The sequence below is a fragment of the Odocoileus virginianus genome, chromosome 31 (assembly GCF_023699985.2).
Source record: "Odocoileus virginianus isolate 20LAN1187 ecotype Illinois chromosome 31, Ovbor_1.2, whole genome shotgun sequence".
Lineage (NCBI taxonomy): Eukaryota > Metazoa > Chordata > Mammalia > Artiodactyla > Cervidae > Odocoileus > Odocoileus virginianus.
The window spans coordinates 8,161,863-8,183,467 of NC_069704.1; the positions used below are offsets into that span (position 1 = coordinate 8,161,863).

At 45.7% G+C, this 21,605-nt stretch overlaps 1 protein-coding gene across 12 annotated transcripts in view; it reads left to right on the forward strand.

Annotated features, from left to right (window-relative positions):
• Positions 1–21,605, forward strand: part of TNC (tenascin C) — a 101,478-nt gene that overhangs the window by 26,611 nt on the left and 53,262 nt on the right. For all 12 annotated transcript variants that reach the window (XM_070459211.1, XM_070459214.1, XM_070459213.1 and 9 more), the window contains exons 2-10: positions 2,388–2,981; positions 6,605–8,014; positions 9,223–9,486; positions 10,632–10,747; positions 11,841–11,997; positions 15,450–15,719; positions 16,464–16,649; positions 16,893–16,982; positions 18,472–18,735. In XM_070459211.1, the coding sequence (XP_070315312.1) occupies positions 2,525–2,981; positions 6,605–8,014; positions 9,223–9,486; positions 10,632–10,747; positions 11,841–11,997; positions 15,450–15,719; positions 16,464–16,649; positions 16,893–16,982; positions 18,472–18,735 (3,214 nt within the window). In that variant the 5' untranslated portion in view covers positions 2,388–2,524. The remainder of the gene's footprint in view (positions 1–2,387; positions 2,982–6,604; positions 8,015–9,222; positions 9,487–10,631; positions 10,748–11,840; positions 11,998–15,449; positions 15,720–16,463; positions 16,650–16,892; positions 16,983–18,471; positions 18,736–21,605) is intronic.

Consider the following 21,605-nt stretch of genomic DNA (forward strand, 5'->3'; position numbering starts at 1 on the left):
AGGTTGTTATTTGCTTTGTATATTTGCTTCTCTGGTGTAAATATTTCCAGTTCTAGTAAATTTATCTTCATAAGGTTTACCCCCTTACACATCAGTGATTTCTGCAGCTCCTCTTTGATCTAGATTCAAGTTGCTGCTGGGCTTAGGACTGGACTCAATGAGGAGGTTTAACTGAAGCAAAAGTAGGCTACTGGCTTGGACTCATGCTAGGTTTTTTTCCTCAGAGCACAAAAAACTAGCAGCTATTTTTTAATGTGTGCCTACTATGGCCTTGATACCATTTGGGGTGTTTTTGTGCAGAACTTTAATTCATAATTCCCTCTGGAAGGAGTTTGATCCCTCATTGTACAAGCGAGGTCATGGTTTAGAGAGGACTAATAGCTTGCCAAGGCTTCCTAGATGGCGCTAGTGGTAAAGAACCCACTCACCAGTGCCAGAGACCTAAGAGATGCAGGTTCAATCCCTGAGTCGGGAAGATCCCCTGGAGAAGGAAATGACAACCCACTACAGTATTCTTGCCTGGAGAATTCCATGGACAGAGGAGCTTAGTGGGCTATGATCCATAGGGTCTCAAAGAGTAGGACATCACTGAAGCGACTTAGGATGGATGGACAAGTAGCTTGCCCAAGTCATAGAGTTAGTGAGTGGCATTTGTACTCTGGTACGTCTAGACATTTTCCACCATGTTTAAGGTATAATGAGTCTTTCCTGAAGTGCAGAATTATCCCCCTGCCCTCATACCACCTGGAGCAAGTATGGGTAATACACAGCCCTCACGAATCACATTTCCTTCCTCCAAACAATAGAGCATTCGGCTGTGCCAGTGCATGTCTCTTATATACAGAGTGAGAAATCCTTACTCAAGCCATACTTTGGTCATTATTTCCCTAGACTCATTGCCTTTAAGTCTCAACCAATGATTCTAACAGCCTTTTAGATGGAAATTTAAGTCATTTAGCAACACACACAAAAGTCTTGGGTAAAAGTCCAAAAGCATTTCAAACTTGGCCTGTGGTCCTTCCTCATAAAAAAAAAAAAAAAAAAGAAAGCGAATAATTGATGGGAAGAGGGTGAGAAAGGACTCTGTGGAAGGCTAAGAGAGTTCAAACAATTGCAATAGAATACCCAATCAATAAATATTTGTCCAGTAAACAACTAAGATGGGCCAGGGTAGTTTGAAAGAAGACAACTTGCCAAGTTCTCCTCTTCATCATAATTTTCATTCAGTGGGCTTGCCTACATCAAAGATCCACAAATTCTTATTAGGAAACTAATTTGAATAATAAAAGCATACTGATGGCCACCTTCTCTCTGTCCTCATATGGCCTTTCCTCTGTGCACAAGATGGAAAGGCCAAGTCAGAGAGAAACGTGGAGTCTCTTCCTCTTCTATAAGGAAACCGATACTATCATCAGGTTAGGATGCAACCCTCATGACCTTCAGTTAACCTTGATTACCTCCTGAAGAGCCTTATCTCCAAATATAGTCACACCAGGGGTTAAGGCTTCAATTATGAGTTTGAGGGGAGGGGAAGATAAAACACTCAGGAAGAATAGTTCAAGTACTTGTTGATTGCAGAAGACAGCAAGGGCTCATGGATACCTTTTCTGAGTCATCTCTTGCCCTTGGTCATAGCTTGGATAACTTGTCCTGGAACATTCTGTCAGGTTCTTCTAAAAGCTAGATATTTTAAAGTTTTAGAAATAAAAAGGAAGAGAAACTGAAGTTCAAAGATCTAAAATACTGTTACAACCATCACATTACTAGTATGATGTTCAGCTGGAATAAAAACTCAATTTGCCTTCTAAAAATCTTGCATTTTAACCTTTGCTTCCCACAGCCGAAGTGAACCAGCAGATGGAGTTAATCTCAGATTGAAGTGTCAATAACGAAGGGAGAAATTATTCAACATCTATGGGACTGTGACCTTCACATCAAGCTCACTCAGCAAATATTGAAGGGACTCAGGAATATATGAATGATTTCCTTAATGTTTTCACTTACATCATTACTTTGACTCTGATATTATGATCTTCACTGTACAGAAGTAAAATAAGACAAATGAAAGTTATATAACTTACCCAAAGGCCCAGAGTTAGGGCTTAGATCCAAACCACATCTGATCTGTCTTATTCCAAAGTTTTGTCCTTTCTCCTGTCTCCTTATATTTCCAAATACTGAATTGTGAGTGAAATCATTCCTTCACGATTGCAAAATTCTTTTAGAGACCATTTTATGACCACACTTCAGCACATACTGAAGGAATAAAAGGAGATCTTCAAACACAGGAAATAGAACATCAAAATTAACTAAGAACTGCAGATATTCAACAGATTCAATTAGCAATAGATACTAACAAGCTTTTGCTTTTCTTTGTTTACGTGTAGGAGAGAACTACTTCGAGAAGATCAGGAACAACTGATTTGGATTCTGCTCTCTGCTTCCGAATCCCCGATTCTACCTAAGAGTGAGATACCCTAGGCCCACAAGCACCCTGAGACATTCAGCCAAACTCACCTCCGCCATGGGGGTCATGACTCGGCTATTGGCAGGCCTCTTCCTGGCTCTGCTTGCCCTTCCGGCCGAAGGTGGCGTCCTCAAGAAAGTCATCCGGCACAAGCGACAGAGCGGGATGAATGTCACCCTGCCAGAGGAAAACCAGCCGGTGGTGTTTAATCACGTCTACAATATCAAGCTGCCCGTGGGGTCCCAGTGTTCAGTGGATCTAGAATCTGCCAGCGGGGAGAAAGACCTGGCCCCACCATCAGAGCCCAGGGAAAGCTTCCAGGAGCACACGGTGGACGGGGAAAACCAGATCGTCTTCACTCACCGCATCAACATCCCCCGCCGGGCCTGTGGCTGCGCGGCTGCTCCTGACGTCAAGGAGCTTCTGAGCAGACTGGAGGAGCTGGAGAACCTGGTGTCTTCCCTGCGCGAACAGTGCACCTCGGGAGCAGGCTGCTGCCTCCAGTCTGCCGAAGGTAGGAGCTGGTGGCGGGTCCAGCCCTTCACTGTATGGACGGGAGGATGCCCACTGTGAGCCGGGCAGGATGTGTCAGTTGTCTCTAGAGTGGGTTCCCTGGGGAACCAGCCTCAGAAGGTGTTCATTCAAAAGAGATTTAATGGACAAATGACTGCGGAGAATGTCACCATATCTAGTAGGCTCTTGGAGAGTCATGATGACAAACGTTTCAGAGGAATTTTCAGGCCTCTGGGAAATCTTGCTTCGAAAAACCCTATCTTACTTTTAAGTACTGGTTTCTAAAACTAGGGCTTCCCTGTGGCTCAGCTGGTAAAGAATCTGCCTGCAATGCCAGAGACCTGGGTTTGATCCCTGGGTTGGGAAGATCCCCTGGAGAAGGAGATGGGAAAGGCTACCCACTCCAGTATTCTGGCCTGGAGAATTCCATGGACTGTATAGTCCATGGGGTCACAAAGAGTCAGACACAGCTGAGCAACTTTCACTTCACTTCTAAAACTTATTTGACAATGAAATCTGCTCATTCCATACCCTGAAACCCTAAGAATGCATTTTGAAATCTCTCACCAAAGAGCACTCTCTGAAAGGTAGTAATGTACCCACATCACCTGCTCATTCCATACCCTGAAACCCTAAGAATGCATTTTGAAATCCCTCGCCCAAAGAGCACTCTCTGAAAGGTAGTAATGTACCCGCATCACCTGCTCATTCCATACCCTGAAACCCTAAGAATGCATTTTGAAATCCTTCGCCAAAGAGTACTCTCTGAAAGGTAGTAATGTACCCACATCACCTGCTCATTCCATACCCTGAAACCCTAAGAATGCAATTTGAAATCCCTCGCCCAAAGAGCATTCTCTGAAAGGTAGTAATGTACCCACATCACCTGCTCATTCCATACCCTGAAACCCTAAGAATGCAATTTGAAATCCCTCGCCCAAAGAGCACTCTCTGAAAGGTAGTAATGCACCCGCATCACCCTGTTGTATAAATAAGGGAACTAAGGCCAGGAAGGACGTTGGGATTCCCCAAGGCCCTGACATAAGTGGCCAGGTTAGGACTTAAATGACAGTATTCCATACCCTGTTCTCACAAAGCTACAGCACCGCCTACAGTGATGTGAAATTTGGGGAAATAGGAAAAAACTTTCCAGTTTAAATGCAGCAATGATGATGATCACATGTGAACTGAGTCCTTTATGTATTGGGTTGGCTTGTAGCCTACAGAAAGCTCAAATGAACTTTTTGGCAAATCCAATACCAGGCAGTGTAATTCACTGTCTCATTTAATCCTCCCAACACCCCTTTGAGATAAGGTTTAATACCCCCATGCTATAGATCTAAGAAATGAGACTCAAAAAAGTTAAGCAACTGGCACAAAAAGACACAAAGAGTGATAAGAAACAGGAGCTTTGGAGGTGGCTGTGTTTCTCCAGAACTCTGCCTGTCTCTAGGCGCATCTTTTTTTTTAAGGAATTTTGCTACTTTGGAATTTTGTCTTCATTTCCATTCCCTAAAGTTGATAGACATACAGGGATTTCAACAAAGCTAAATCAGAGGTGAAAATCTCTATTTCTGCCACTCATTAAGAAAAAAAAACCCAGAAAGTATTTTGACAGATTATTCCAAGAGCAGCTCCAATCAAGAGCAACCCGAATCATCATAAATTGAGGCTCCTATAACTGCGTGGACACCAGGCCCTTCTGCAGTGGCCAGGGCAACTTCAGCCCTGAAGGCTGTGGCTGCATGTGGGAACCTGGCTGGAAAGGCTACTCATCATAATAATAAACCCTAATCATCATAAGTTGAGAGTACTGTAGGAATATCCTTTAGGTTTCCAAGGCAAAAAATAAAAAAAATGTTTACATACAAATTAGTTCATCTTCCACTTCTCTCAACCCCTAGTAAAATGCAGAGGGGATTTACAGAATAGCACTAATGGAACCCAAAATAATGGGTTAAAAAACTCATTAATGCAGTGCTATCCATTAGAACTTCGATCTGAGCCACTAACGTAATTAATCATAACTTTTCCAGTAGTCATACTAATTAAATGAAAAAAGAACAGGTAAAATGATTTTAAACATTCATCCAGTATAAGTAAATATTCTTTCAGCTTGGAAATTATACAAAAATTATTAATGGATATTTTACATTCTTTTCTTGTATGCTGTTTCTGAAATCCAGAGTGTATGTAGTTCACATTTAGAGCACATCAGAATTCAGGCTAGCCACAGTTTAATGGTTTAGAGGCCACATGCGTCTAACAGCTACCATACTAGATGACATAGTTTTAGATTCTCACTTTTCAAGCCAATTTTTTTCTTAAAATTGACTTCCTTCCTGCTGTCAGGAAGGAGATACAATGTATGAATGCAGCTGTATTTAGATGCAGATAAAAGGGAGCAAGTTTTGTTTGTTTCTTTCCTTTGGTTCCATGGAGGCCACACCAGCCATTGCTGCAACTTAAGCCAAGACATTATGGAGAAAGATGGATGCACATGAGCTTTGTGGGGGCTGAGTCTAATGGAAAGTTGTCCTAACAGAATTAGAAGGCCACTCCTTAGCTGCCTCATTTCAATTACTGAAAATTTAGAAACCTTTGGTCACATAAACACATATACTGACTTAAGTCAACCAAGACCCTCTGCAAGAGGAAATGAGAATTGGCACAACAGTGGGTCCTTAATGGCCTCATTTAACCCAATCGACCCCGGGTAAGTGGGCCATGGGTCCCACCTGACCGATGAAGAATCTGAGCTCCAGAGTGTCCAAATCACTTTGCAAATGCAGCGTGGTTATTGAGTCAAGGCATCAGAACTGAGTTCAGTTCAACAATTATTTCTTGGTGAAACACTTATTCTCTTACATGGCTAACCTTGGCTAACTATGGGAGAAGTAAAAACACAACCCAGCAAGATGCATTCCACAGGCAGTGGTTCGTAACCCTTGGGGTCATAGGAATAACTGAAAATTTGATGAAAACGAGTCTTCTCCCCAGGGATGGAAACACACACATGCACACACACACACACACACACACACACATAAACACACGTGTACACACACATACACACACACAAACACACACGTACATGCATGTACACACACACACACACAATTTCAGAGAGCATAGCTTAAGAACGCCTACCTAGTGTCATTGGTTGTGAAGGTATTAGTCACTCAGTCGTGTCCGACTCTTTGCAACCCCATGGACTGTAGCCTACTAGGCTCCTCTGTCTATGGAATTCTTCAGGCAAGAATACTGGAGTGGCTTGCCATTCCCTTTCTCCAGGGGATCTTCCTGACCCAGGGATCGAACCCAGGTCTCCTGCATTGCAGGCAGATCCTTCACCATCTGAGTCACCAGGGAAACCCAAAATAGAAGATCAGTCCAATGTGGGGCTCCAACCCATGACCGTGAGATTAACAGTCTCATGCTCTAACAGACTGAGCTAGCCAGGCAGCCCCACCTGATTTCACACAATAAGAAATTGATTTTCAAGCCAGATGGGGCCTGAGATGCCACCTAGCTCTAACAGAATTTGAATCTGAGTTTTGTGGGTAGAAACCAAGAAAGCGAGCTTCCCCTGCTCAAAGAGAGACTCTGTTCTCTTCCCTGCAGGCCGCGTGGACACCAGGCCCTTCTGCAGCGGACGGGGCAACTTCAGCACGGAAGGCTGCGGTTGCGTGTGCGAACCCGGCTGGAAAGGCCCCAACTGCTCTGAGCCCGAGTGCCCGAGCAACTGTCACCTGCGTGGCCAGTGCCTGGACGGCCAGTGCGTGTGCGACGAGGGCTTCACCGGCGAGGACTGCGGCCAGCTGGCCTGTCCCAGCGACTGCAACGACCAGGGCAAGTGCGTGGACGGGGCCTGCGTCTGCTTCGAAGGCTACTCCGGGCTCGACTGCAGCCGGGAGACCTGCCCAGTGCCCTGCAGCGAAGAGCACGGCCGCTGCGTGGACGGCCGCTGCGTGTGCCAGGAGGGCTTCGCGGGCGAGGACTGCAGGGAGCCCTTGTGTCTGCACAACTGCCACGGCCGTGGGCGCTGCGTGGAGAACGAGTGCGTGTGCGATGAGGGCTTCACGGGCGACGACTGTGGGGAGCTCGTCTGCCCCAACGACTGCTTCGACCGCGGCCGCTGCCTCAACGGCACCTGCTCCTGCGACGAGGGCTTCACGGGCGAGGACTGCGGCCAGCTCGCCTGCCCCCACTCCTGCCACGGCCGCGGCCGCTGTGACGAGGGCCAGTGCGTGTGCGACGAGGGCTTCGCGGGCCCGGACTGCAGCGAGCGGCGCTGCCCCTCCGACTGCCACGAGCGCGGCCGCTGCGTGGACGGGCGCTGCGAGTGCAACGACGGCTTCACGGGCGCGGACTGCGGAGAGCTGCGGTGTCCCCGCGACTGCAGCGGCCACGGACGCTGCGTGAACGGGCAGTGCGTGTGCGACGAGGGCCACACCGGCGAGGACTGCGGGCAGCGGCGGTGCCCCGGCGACTGCCACGGCCGCGGGCGCTGCGTGGATGGGCGCTGCGAGTGCCAGCCCGGCTTCCAGGGCGACGACTGCAGCGAGATGAGCTGCCCGCACGACTGCCACCAGCACGGGCGCTGCGTGAACGGCATGTGTGTGTGCGACGACGCCTACACGGGCGAGGACTGCCGCGAGCTCCGCTGCCCCCGGGACTGCAGCCAGCGCGGCCGCTGCGTGGACGGGCGCTGCGTGTGCGAGGACGGCTTCGCCGGCCCCGACTGCGCGGACCTCGCCTGTCCCGGAGACTGCCACGGCCGCGGGCGCTGCGTGGATGGCCAGTGCGTGTGCCTCGAGGGCTTCACCGGGCCCGACTGTGCGCAGCGCAGGTGTCCCGGCGACTGTCACGGCCAGGGCCGCTGCGTGGACGGCCAGTGCGTGTGCCACGAGGGCTTCACTGGGCCCGATTGCGCGCAGCGCTCCTGCCCCAACGACTGCAGCAACTGGGGGCAGTGCGTCTCTGGCCGCTGCATTTGCAATGAGGGCTACACCGGGGAAGACTGCTCCCAGGGTGAGTAGCAGCCTCCAGCGAAGCGGCATCTGGGGTTGGCATGTGCTGGAGATCTCTGTGTTACACCACACACACACAGGCACACACACAAGCACACGCTCTTTGAAGGAGCCCTGGTCTCTCACCTCTTTCAGAGCTACCTCTTTGAGGCTCAGAAGCTCAGAGAGGTTCTGGAGTTGTCCCAAGGACACACAGCTTATAGATCACACGGCTGGTACCTGAATCTGGGTAACTCGTCTATGCTGAGTTTCACACCCAGTGCCCAAGATAAGGTAGATGAAATGATTACCTCCCTTTTGCTAAACATCAACCTTCTTTCCTACTCTACACTGACCTGTAAAACTGACATGATATCTTAAACTAAATCCCTCTATTTGGATGGAGTAAAAATTCAACTCAATATTAATGGACAGTGAGATTACATAAAACAAACTGTTTTAAATGCATGCTCAGCTGAAGACCAATGTTGCTCACCTATGAAGCAGGCTTGTCTCTTAAATCATCTTTTGTTTCTGTCCTTGATCCCAAGGACTCTGAGTGCCTTAGAGGAGCATTAGCCCAGCAGTTAGCACAGGGCATTTATTCAAGTCAAGAGAAACACACAAAGACCAATAGTGTTCATGTTTAATGAGGGTCTTTGTATTACATATGCTCGTAATGGAGAATTTCAGCTTGATTAAAACCTTCAGCACATAAGAATAAACATGCGCCTCTGTGTATGACATGGCCAAGCCGGGGAAACCTGGGTGGAAGGAACACCAGTCTGGCAGGGAGAAGTGAGTTCCAAATCTGATGAGTAACCAAATTAGAGCAAGTCCCACTCACCCCTAAGAAAAGGAAAGAGTTGGACCAGGTGAGCCTAAAACCCCCTTCAGGGGCTAAGGATGTATGACTTGAAGTTCAGAGCAGAAAGCCAAGCTCAGGCTGCACTTTCTCCTGCAGATGGCCTGAATCTGAACTAAGGTCCAAGGATTAGAAAGAAGTTGAAGGCCACACTGCAGACCTGGAACTTTAGCCTGAAGGCAAGGGGCAGCCCCCAAAAGTTTTGAAGATGAGTCACAGTAGGCTGGACCTGTCTCTTCCTCCTGCCAATCACAGAGGCCCCAAATCTTCTAAAATGCAGACTCATCAAGTATGCCCCTGCTGCGACCCATAGAGTGTGTTTCTGACACCGTCTGACCCAAGCTGTCCTTCCTTATTCCTGCCAGTATCCCCTCCCAAAGACCTCATCGTGACAGAAGTGACGGAAGAGACTGTAAACCTGGCCTGGGACAATGAGATGCGGGTCACAGAGTACCTCATCGTGTACACGCCCACCCACGAGGATGGCCTGGAAATGCAGTTCCGGGTCCCTGGAGACCAGACGTCCGCCACCATCCGGGAACTGGAGCCTGGTGTGGAGTACTTCATCCGCGTGTTCGCCATCCTGGAGAACAAGAAGAGCATTCCTGTCAGCGCCAGGGTGGCCACCTGTGAGTGCACAGAGCCCCTCTTGGCCGTCTCAACTGCCCCCCGCCTGTCCAGTGCATAACCACCCCCACCTGCATGCGTTACTGCCTCACCCTTGCCCCACAGGTCAATGGCTGACTTCATACAGTTACCCCAGCTAAAGCTCTGGAATCCAGTGACACCCACTGAATTTAAAAAAAAAAAAGTTGAAATATAGTTGATATGCAATGTTAACTTCTGCCATATGACAAAGTGATTCAGCTACACACACACACACACACATATATATACACAAACACATATATATATGTACACATTTTCATTTTCCTACAGCTTACTGAATATTTTAAAGACACTCCTCACATGCTAACTCATATAACACACGATAACCCTATGAGACAGGAGCTATTGTTAACCCATTTGACAGATGAGGAAACTGAGACCCCCCCAAATGGTTAAGCCTCTTGTTCCAAACCAGTTAATAAGTGGTCGAGATGGAATTTGAACCCTGGCAGCCTTAAGTACTCTGTCCTACTATTACTTTTCTGTGGCACTCACTGTACAAATATTTAAAATATACAGAAGTGGAAACATTAAGTTTCAAGTTATTCTTCCTTTAAGAGTTCAACATCAGAAAAATCACCTCCACTTTTAAAAAGCAACTTGTGGTTAGAAATTGGTCCTTTTTTGCTTCATAAGAGTAACCTTGGCTACTTTTTATTAAACTTGTGCTTCAGGCCAGGAACCACGGCCAGCAGTCATTGTGGAATACATCATTTGGTCTCAAAACATTCCCCAGGGGCAGGCATACTTACCCTCCTTCTCTGGGGTGAAGAAACAAAGGTTCAGGGCATCTTGTTCAACTCAACCAAGCATACCAAAGTTGTAGTGATCGACTTTATGATCATTACATATGATCAGCCCATATGTCTGATTCTAAAGTCTATGCTCATATTAAGTTTAAGCATATGAAATTACAAATATTCAATCATATGGCTGGCCCTTATATTAATTTTCATGATGCCTCAAAGTCAACAGCATCCCAGAAGAACCCTTAAAAAGACTCCAGCTCTGACGATCAACCCCATGGGGTTTAGTGGAATCATGTCTGTCCTTCCCCATCACACATGGGCTCACCCTTACCTCCTCTCTGTTCTCCTCCTGACAGACCTGCCTACACCTGAAGGTCTAAAATTCAAGTCCATCAAGGAGACATCTGTGGAAGTGGAGTGGGATCCTCTGGACATCGCTTTTGAAGCATGGGAGGTCATCTTCCGGAATACGGTAAGGAGGACAGAAGAGGAGTGGGCATATTTGTCCATGAAAACCAGAAAGATGCTTGCAGGCTCTGCAGACTTTTCTGTCAACTCTGCTTCCTTGGCTTTGGGTGGGGGACAAGGCTCTAATTAAAAGGGCTTCCCAGGTGGCACAGTGGTCAAGAATCTTCCTGTGAATGCAGGAGACACAAGAGATAGATGTGAGTTCTATCCGTGGGTCTGGAAGGTTCCCTGGAGAAGGAAATGGCAACCCATTCCAGTGTTCTTGCCTGGGATATCCCATAGACTGAGGAGCCAGGTGGACTACAATCCATGGGGTTGCAAAGAGTTGGACATGTCTAGACACACATGAACTCAAGGCTCTAATTAGCCCCCTGTGGGTTTGCATATATTTTACTTGATTTTAAGAAGTCAAAAAACATAGCATTTAGGACTGAATGCCTAGACAAATAGATGGCAAGTCATCTCTAGGTTCTGATTACCTGTTACAGTCTTGGAAATCTCCACTCAGAGGCAAAAATGTGTATGTAATAACTGTATATGTAGTAACTGATTCTATACATCGGAAACTAACACAACATTGTAAATCAAATGTACTCCAATAGTGTTTTAAACAAAGAAGAAAAAATGGTGTCTGTCTCGAGTGCCTCCAGGCATATCCGAGATTGAGCATCCTTTCTGTCTGTGCCCAAAAACACATGAGACAGGAAAGTAGGTCCCTGAGTTCAAAGCCAGGCTCTCCACTTAAAGCTATGTGATGATGGGACAATCACCTGACTTTTAGGATGCCAGTTTCTTCATCTATGAAAGGAAGGATTGATTTCATAGCTCCAGAATGCCTGTGGTTCTCACACCTCTCAGTTATCTTCAGTGTCAAAGGGGTGAATAGAGAGGTCTCTGGGACGGAGAAACCATCTTGACAGATGTGTCTTTATCGTCTCTCCATCCTCAGCACCCACCATACTGACCAGATGCTTAGTAAGTGCCTAGTGAACAGATGAAAGAATGAAAGAGGAAAGAACGAACACAGAATGAATGAATCACATAAACGAAGGGTCTGACGTTGCCTTAGGTCTTACGAAGGTGCCTCTGTATTTCAGAATAAAGATGATGAGGAAGAGATCACCAAGAGCCTGCGGAGGCCGGAGACCACCTACCGGCAAACTGGCCTGGCCCCCGGGCAGGAATATGAGATATCCTTGCACATCGTGAAAAACAACACCCGGGGCCCGGGCCTGAAGAGAGTGACCACTACCCGTGAGTATTACCATCAATACCACCGTAAAGCTTGTTGTACTGCAAAGCACCTCTAGCTGATTGCATGCTCTCTTACAGAGCAGCAGGATCAATTTGCTTTTGCTGCATAAAAAACAAGCTCCAAACTTAGTAGCTTAAAACGATTGCACATTTGTGATCTGGGGCTGGACCATCTTCCTGTTCTCGACTGGACTCACTTAAAGCATCTGTGTGGGCTGGGGGACGGTTGCCCTAGGATGGCCTCAGCCCGGATGGTGTCCTTCTGCCCCACACATTCCCCCAGCCTCCCGCAGGCTAGCCTGGACCTGGCCTCACAGCAGTTGAGCAAGTTCATAACCAGCACTGCGGCTGGTTTGATGGTTTGATGGTCACTTCCATCAAAGCAAATCTCAGGGCCAGTCCAGATGGAAAGGGTGGGGAAACAGATCCATCTCTTTATGAGAGATGCTTCAGTGTGACATTTCAAAGGGTCACTGATACAGGAAAATACCTGAGATTCTGGCAAATGATCTACCACGCCGTCCGATTTAGTATTAGTAACCAATCTTAATGAAAGAGGTAGGGCAAATATTAATGCTGTTCTTTTTCAAGAGTAGAAACTGAGGCTTAGAGAAGCAGAATCAATTTAACTAACACCATGTGGTTAATCCTATCAGGGCAAGAATTTTAAGCCCAGGTTTAGTTTTATGACTTTAAACCCATTACCAATAACATTGACTAGGCTCTGGGTTATGTAGTGTTAATTCCATGACTTCAACAGGAATCTAAATAAAATGTAACTCAGTACTAAAGATGTCAGAACTTCTTGGGGGTCGAAGTGGCACTGTGAGATCATTTGGTGGGCGGGATAAAAATCCTGAATTTGGAATTGTTCTACAGAGAAGCAAATTTTTGTAAATAAATAAATAAAATTATTTTGTGCTGACATTTGGGAAAATCTCTTTATCTTCTGCAAGTAGCATGTATGCCAACTGCTTAAGGAATTGACTCTTCTTGGCAGGGAGTGATTGGAAAATTTACATCTGTTGACTAATGACAAGAAAGAACATCTTGCATTTAAATATTTGCACATTTTGCTGAACTCAGATCCAACAATCCAATTCATAAGACTGTCTTTTTTTATAAGCAAGTGTTTTCCATCATCTTGACACCATCCCACTGTGGTAGGTAGAAGACAGGTACCAACAAGAAAAAAAAAAAAATCATCAGAAAGGCATAGAAAAGATCAAACACAGAGACAGTACACTGAAAATACAAAAGGCATTTCTTTCTTCTGCCCTTTTCTTTTTAATCTGAATTTGGGGGTGGGTTGCTTTATTTTCTTCTTCTTGCAGGACAAACATCCCAACATCTCAAGTTTCATAATCACATAAATAATAACACTGAGAGACAGATACTTACCTGTTTATTTTGCTGCTACCTGATCTTTTTCCAAATTTAAAGAAAGGATCTTAATGTTTTCATTTTCAGCTCCTTCCCTCACAGCTCTATACAGAGGTTATATAACAATTTCTGACGTGTAAATGTTTTTGAGAGGCACCGACGTTTAAGGAGAAGGAACATGGGTTTTGGATCCAAACAGTCCTGAGTTTGAATTCTAGCTTCACCACTCACCACCACGTTAGGCAGAGTCACTTCTTTAAGCCTCAGACTTACCATCTGGAAACTGGGTTCATAGTATCTTCCTATGGCATAGTCATCAGAGTTAAGACTTAAAGGGACAAAGCACTGTGCTTGGCACACAGTAACTCAAGACCCTGTTAATCTCCTGGATTGAAGGGATCCCAATCTAGGAGAAGATCAGTGTCCTTAAGTGAATCTCTATTTCTTTAATGAAAGGGCTGTTAAGAAAGATAGTAGGTGTGGTTTGGGTGTTTCCTAGCACCTCGAAGAACATAGAACATGAGCTTCACTGTCAAATTGCAGCATCATTTTCATTGTGCATTTTATAGTTTCATCGTCTGTGAGCTGAGACTGATGTATCAACACCTAGGGTTCAAAAAATAGACTTTGCAGGTTTCTCACAATCAACTCTGAACTATTCCTCCATCTCATTCCCTTTATAAAACCAAGTTCCTTTCATTCAATAGTGTTTTCTCATGAATGCTGAAAATACAAACCTAACCATGTTTAAAAATGAAGAAAGAAACATTGACTGGATGCCTTAATGTCTTAATTTTAGGTTTGGTATGTTTTAATGCATTAAAATTTTTACATAATTAGAAAAAAATTAAAACATAGATGACAAAGCCTGATGCTTTGCTGTGGATTCAGAAAAGTCAAAGACCCACTCTCTGAATGAATGAATGACTATATAGATGGTATGACACAGTTTGAATAAACCGTAGGGAAATCTGTTTTGAAATAGTTAGAAAAGTATAATATTCAGAAGCTCTTCTTTTTTACTTTGATAAGAACACTTATCCTGAGCTCTATCCTCTTAATCCTGATGCTGGGGAAAACTGAGGGCAAGAGGAGAAGGGGATGACAGAGGATGAGATGGTTGGATGGCATCTCTGCCTCAATGGAAACACACTTTCCTGTGTGTAATACAGTATTGTCAACTAGAGGCACAATGCTATACAACACATCTCTAGAACTCAGTCATCTTACAAACTGAAACTTTTCACCCATAGAGAGGGAGTGTGTGTTTATCTGTTTGCAACAGGGTCAGAGAAGGGTTTGTGTTAGAAAGTGACATATAAGAGGGGTTTTGAAGGATGAAGAGGAGATTTCTAGGGAGAGGAGCAATCTCAGGAAGAAGAAACAGGGGAACTGAAAGTGCGGAGGCAGCAATGCACTCTTGGAGGAGAGGTACACTGTCAGAGTAGGAAGCACAAGGCAGGTGGGGCAGGAGGTGGGCGGTGGGGCAGAAGGAAGACCGAGATGAGGACTCAGAGACTGACAAGGCTTGAGATAGCCATAACCTTCTTGCTTGAATTATTTCCATCAAAGCTGACTTTCCATGCACATTATCAACACAGTCATTGCCTCCATTTGCTGCTCCATTATTCTGATGGAGAAGTCACCAATTAGGGAGTTTTGTCTCACTGGAAAACCAGAGAGACTGAGTCAGTTTTTCAGGTGAAACAGCCCCTGTGTGTTTCTTAAACTTATGATAATGATGATAGTCTAATAATAATAATATTTATGACTATTTATCATATAACTACTATGTAGCAGGCTCTGTGCTAGATGCTTTACATGCATTATTTCCATTAACATTTGAAAAACCAAACAAACAAACAAACAAATCTACAAGGTAGCAGTCATCCTCCCTACTTATAGCTCATCAGATAGGAAACTGAGATTCCAAAAGGCAAAATAAGTCAACTGGCCAGTATACACCTAAATGTACACTCAGGCACTTGGAAGACAGCGAACCCACTCTCTGCTCAGCCCTTGGCGCTGGCCGCAGCCTCTAAAGCTCCTGTCTCCTCTGCCTGCCACAGGCTTGGACGCCCCCAGCCAGATTGAAGTGAAAGATGTCACAGACACCACCGCTCTGATCACGTGGTCCAAGCCCCTGGCCGAGATCGATAGCATTGAGCTCACGTACGGGATCAAAGACGTGCCAGGAGATCGCACCAGCATTGACCTCACACACGAGGAGAACCAGTACTCCATTGGGAACCTGAAGCCGGACACCGAGTACGAGGTGGCCCTCATCTCCCACAGGGCCGACATGGCCAGCAACCCCGCCAAAGAGACCTTCACGACAGGTGATGCACCCCACTCCCAGCCGCTAACAGCCCCAGAAAGGAGGGATCGCCAGACTCCTCCCCCATGCCATGGCGGTGTCTCTCCCAGGCTCCTTTTACGATAGAAGAAAATGGAAAGATGATTTTTATTTTAGAATACCGTAGTGGTTGATTGTTTTTTCAAAGAAAAAAAATTATCCCCGATAACCTTCTACAGATAAAGAAAACTTTTTGCCTATATAGAAGATGCTGGTCTGAGATTCTCATTTTGGTTAAAATAGAATTCAACTAAATACTGTAATAGTAAAATGTAGTATATGGAAAACATGAATGACAAAGATGCCTTCCTACCTGTTAGACTAGGGCACTGTTTTCAAGGTACCACAGTGTCAATCATACATTCACTAAATATTTTTTTCAGAGCTTGGTAAGCTCTCTGTAAATCATTAAAAATCCAGTGATGAAGACAGCAAACCTGTTCTTCCAGTCACAGAGCCAATTTGCAAGTTTTTGTGTAGTTCTTATTAAGTACAAAATCAATGGCAAACATGAACGATTGAGGTATCACAGTGATTTAATATTGAAAAAAGTGTCCAATGTGTAGTATTTGTCCAGATGCGTGCTTTAGCTGTTGAGTCAGAGGGCTGAGTGGGTCATTTATCTCCAGTGGCAGGCACCTTTCACGTCTCACCATGAACTATCAAGGACTCCGAGTCTCCTGAGCCTGCTGTTCTCAGTACCAATGCCCTTTCCTCTCCCAAACAGGCCTGGATGCTCCCAGGAATCTCCGTCGCATCTCCCAAACAGACAACAGCATCACTCTGGAGTGGAGGAACGTCAAGGCGGCTGCCGACAGTTACAGAATCAAGTACGCACCCATCTCTGGAGGTGACCATGCCGAGGTAGAAGTCCCCAGGAGCCAACAGACTACAACCAGAACCACACTCACAGGTGAGCTCCACCTCCCCGACCCGACCCACCCTGGGGGCATGTCCCCACCTTGCAAACCTCCAGAGAGAGAAAAATAGCCAGTTCCCCATTGCCCCTCTGACCTGGGCGTCAGTGAGTCAGGCCGTGGAACAGTCCAGCCGTTGAGAAATCATAGCCTTCAGGACCTAGCTCAGGGCCTTTTTATAGTCCTCCAAAAGTTTGTCCAGCTTTGGACTGAATCTCAACCTGCTCGTTCTCTCCTAGGGCTGAGGCCAGGAACTGAATATGGGATTGGAGTGTCTGCTGTGAAGGGGGACAAGGAGAGTGACCCAGCCACCATCAATGCGGCCACAGGTGAGCCGCCTGGCTTCCCACCACCACGGGACAGGCGCTCAGACACGACAGGGAACAGGAGGCAGGACACCTACTTAAAAGCAAGTAGATGCCCAGAGGAAAACAAGGCTTCTAGGATCATCCAGCCCAGATGTTCACATTCAAAAGGAGCATAAGCCCCCGGCATCCAATGCTGACCACTTATACATATCCATTTTTCATCTTTCTATTTGGAGGTGATTGTAGATTCACATGCACTGTAAGACAGAACACAGAGAGATCTGTGCCCTTTGTCTAGTTTCTCCCAACGTAACATTTGTGTAACTTGAGAACACTATCACAACCTGGAAATTGACACTGATATAATCTATCAAGTTTATTCAGATTTCACTGGACTCTGTGTGTGTGTTTGTATGTGTATATTTAGTTCTATGAACTTGGGCGAACTCCAGGAGATGGTAAGGGACAGGGAGGCCTGGCGTGCTGCAGTTCATGGGGTCTTGACTGAACGACAACATTTAGTTCTATGTAATTTATCACCTGTAGATTTGGAATCCCCCACTTCAGTCAAGAACGAATAGTTGCATCACACTGAGTCCTTGCTACACTTTCCTATCACCATGGTCACCACCCTCCCTCCACTTCACCTTAACCCTTGGCAGTCACTGATCTGGTCTTTGTCCATTTTCAAGAATGCTACTTAAAAGGAATCATACAAGGAATCATGCAGCACACAAACTTTAGAGACTTACTTTTTCACTCAGAATAATTCTCTTTAGCCACCAGGGAAGCCCCATAGTTCTCAGCATGAGTGAGTATGAAGGTCCGTCAATTATGTCTGATTCTTTGTGATCCCATGAACTATAACTGGCTAGACTCCTCTATCCATGGAATTTTCCAGGCAAGAATACTGGGGTGGGTTGCCATTTCCTTCTCTAGGGGATCTTTCCGACCCAGGGACTGAACCTGGGTCTCCTGCATCAGAGGCAGATTCTTTACCCTCTGAGCCGTCAGGGAAAGAAAGGAAAGGAAAGTGAAGTCGCTCAGCCGTGTCCACTCTTTGCAACCCCATGGACTGTAGCCTACCAGGCTCCTTCATCCTTGGGATTCTCCAGGCAAGAGCACTGGAATGGGTTGCCATTTCCTTCTCCAGGGGATCTTCCCAACCCAGGAATTGAACCTGAGTCTCCTGCATTGCAGGCAGACTTTACCGTCATCCTAGTGGGAAGCCCCACTAATTCTCTTGAGATCCATCCAAATTGTGTCTTATGTCAGTAATCAGCTCCTTCTAAATGCTTTTGCGTATTATCTCATGGTATGGATATATCACTATAATATTTTTAATCTTCCCAAAACACAATGAGGTACCGTACAACGGCATTTCACACAGGTGAAAACTGAGACTCGGGTGAGATGCCTGAAGCCACACAGCCCCACAGCCGCCCTTCAGTCCCAGAAGCAGCCCTGCCCTGAAGCCTGAAGGGTGTTCAACATTCTGTTTTCCTCCCAGAGTTGGACACACCCAAGGACCTTCGGGTTTCTGAACCTACGGAGACCAGCCTGACCCTCCTCTGGCGGACGCCGGTGGCCAAGTTTGACCGTTACCGCCTCAACTACAGTCTTCCCTCGGGCCAGCCTGTGGAGGTGCAGCTCCCCAGAGACACCACCTCCCACGTCCTGAGAGGCCTGGAACCTGGGCGGGAATACACCGTCCTGCTCACAGCAGAGAAAGGCAGACACAAGAGCAAGCCGGCACGGGTACAGGCGTCCACAGGTGAGGTGGATGAGCTCTGAGCTCTCTCCAGACCTTCTGATGACTCTGAGGCTGGCAGACCCATCAGCCAGGTTGTCTTCAAATGAAAAGATCAGATGGGAAGACGAGGGACTTTCTCCACTCATGAATCCTCTAAATGCCATTTGAGTCACTTACACATCTTTTCCTCGTGTCCACTGACATGTCCATAGTGAAGTTCCCTAGCTGGACAATCAATAATGGCTTTTAAATATTTCTTCCTAGGAGAACTTAAAGCGTGAGAATTTGTGCTTGCCTTTGGTTCTTTTTGTTTTAATTTCGTGTTTTCATAGAAATGAATGTTATATTTTTTTTTTCTTGTTTTCCCCCTCTCTAGCACAATCCATTAACTTTTCATTTTATTTCTTTTCAAGATGACCAAGAGGTTTGGAGTAATTCTTTGGTTATTTCCCATTAAATATTTTTCTTCCAGGTCTTTTGCTCTCCTCTCAGGTTACCTGGAATGCCATATACAGTCCTGTGAGCCTGTCACAGAGCCCTTCTCATTTTTCTCTTACTCATTAAGTGATGAACTTTGTTTATCCATGACAGCTTAATCCTGACCTCCAGTATCCCTTGCAGTCCAAGTATCCTGTTCTTTGCACCTGCTCCCATGTTTCCTCAATGGCTAGATTGGAAAAAAAAAAATCAGTTCTTCTTTTATGAATATTCATATTTAACTTTGGCTCCCAAATAGTCAAGAGATATATGTGGAAAATGTTAATTCTTCAGAATATGTAAAGGGTTTAGTTTCAATTTGATTAGTATTTATTGAGAACCCATTGAATACATGGTATCATGCTGATATTTGAAGCACTATTATTTTGACTCATGTGCTCCTGCTCTTCGTCTGTGGGGAAGACCAGATAGAGTATTAGGTGAAACTTGCCCAAGGAAAGGAAGTAATTGGGGTAATTAGGATAAGCCAGAGAAAGTGTCTTGGCAGAGACACTATTCCAGCTGAATTTCCATAAGCAGAAAAGGGGTTGCAGTGATGGGCATATTTGGAAATGCCTTGAAGAGTCTTGGTCGTTTACAAATACTTTCACCTACACATAACGGAAATCTCAAATAACAGAACTTTAGCAAGACACAAGGTGGTTTCCTCTCTCATAAAGTTTAAGTTGGAGGTTAGGTGGTTCAGTGCTGGCACAGCAATTCCAGATTATCAGGGATTTGGGCTCCTTCTATCCTTCTGTTCCACTAGTCTTAGTCCTTGGCCTGTATTCTCAAAGCCACCTCCATGTCACAATATGGTTGCTTCAGTCCAGCCTTCACGTCTGTGTTACAGGCAGCATGAAGGAGAAAGAAACAAAAACAAAAGATAGCGCCTCCTAGATGAGTCCTTCTGGAATCCTCACCAATGACTTCTTACATTTTATGGGCCACTTCTAGCTGTAAGTAAGTCTAGGAAAGGCAGTCTTTGAGCTGTGTGCATTGCTGCCCACATAAAATTATAGAAGTTTGTAAGGAAGAGGGGGTGGGTATTTAGTAGGCAAAGAATAGCCTCTTCAGAAGGAACTTCAGCCTGCCAGGCTCCTTTGTCCATGAATTTTCCAGGCAAGAATATTGGAGTGGGTTGTCATTTCTTTCCTCAGCAGATCTTCCAGGCCCAGGGACTGAACCTGGGTCTTCAGTGTCTCCTGCACTGGCAGGAGAGTTTTTTGGTTTTTTTGGTTTTTTTTTTTTTTTACCAGCAGAGCTATAGATCCATTTGCTAAAGTGAACTTAGGTGGTCACTTCTACTGACTCTATGCATGGACTGCTTCCACCCAGTTATGAGATGGATCCTTGGGTGGGGCAGGGGTAGCTTCATCATAGATGAGGTGGGGAGAATAAATTGGAAAGAAAGAAATCTATGGTAGAGATTTAAATGGTTCAGCTTGTTAAACATGAGCTTGTTGCAAGATGTGAAGGGACAACAAATGAATCAGAGAAACAAGAGAAAGATTTCTTCTTTTTTTCCTCCTCCTCCTCTTCTTCCTTCCTTCCTCCCTCTCTGTCTCCCTCTCTCATTCCTTCTCCCTCAGCTTCACAAATGCTACATCATAGAGGATTTCCTGGCTCCTCTCAGGCATCTTACCCTCTGGCCATGACCACTTCATCGCTTATCTCCAGTAGGGAATCCCCAGGCTTCAGCAGCTCAGGGAGATGAAAGCTTTCAAGTGAATCACAGGCTGGAATTACTTTGCCTCTGACTAAGAGCCCGGTTTGGCATCGCGGAGGCTCGGCAGTTTCATTTTCCCAGCCGTGCCTTTTTAACACCGTTTCAAAGAAATCACATTGTATATTTAAAAACATTCCTCACTCATTACAAAAAAAATTGTGCAAAGTTCCTTTTATAGGTTCTTCCTCCACTGTCTCTGGAATATTTCTCTTTATGGCTTTCTCCATAGAACTATTTTATTTCATTAAGAGGGAGGTGGATATTTCTGTCTCCTGAAGTTATCTTCCCAATAAATATCTCATACGATATCTTCCCAGAAAATATCTCCCACATTTACTCAGTCAGTAATGCACTACAGCCACGTCTCATGCTAAGTTCTGGGGATACTAGAGCAATGAAGACAGGTCTGTGTTCCCAGGGAGCTCACTAGTAAACAGACACTTTCATTGCTGTAACTGGGGCTGTGGGGGTGCAGTGCGAGCAAAGGATTCCTTCTAAGTATCAAGAAAGGTTTAATATGGGGCAAAGCCTTTGGGCAGACACAGAGGAGGCAAGCAGGACTGTGTTGTGGAATACATAATGAAGTAGAAGTCCAGGCACTTGGCCTTGCTAAATACATGGGGAGAAAAAAGAAACAGGGACAGTGGAAGCCCTCGGGGGAATGTACCATGTGGCTCTGAGCCTT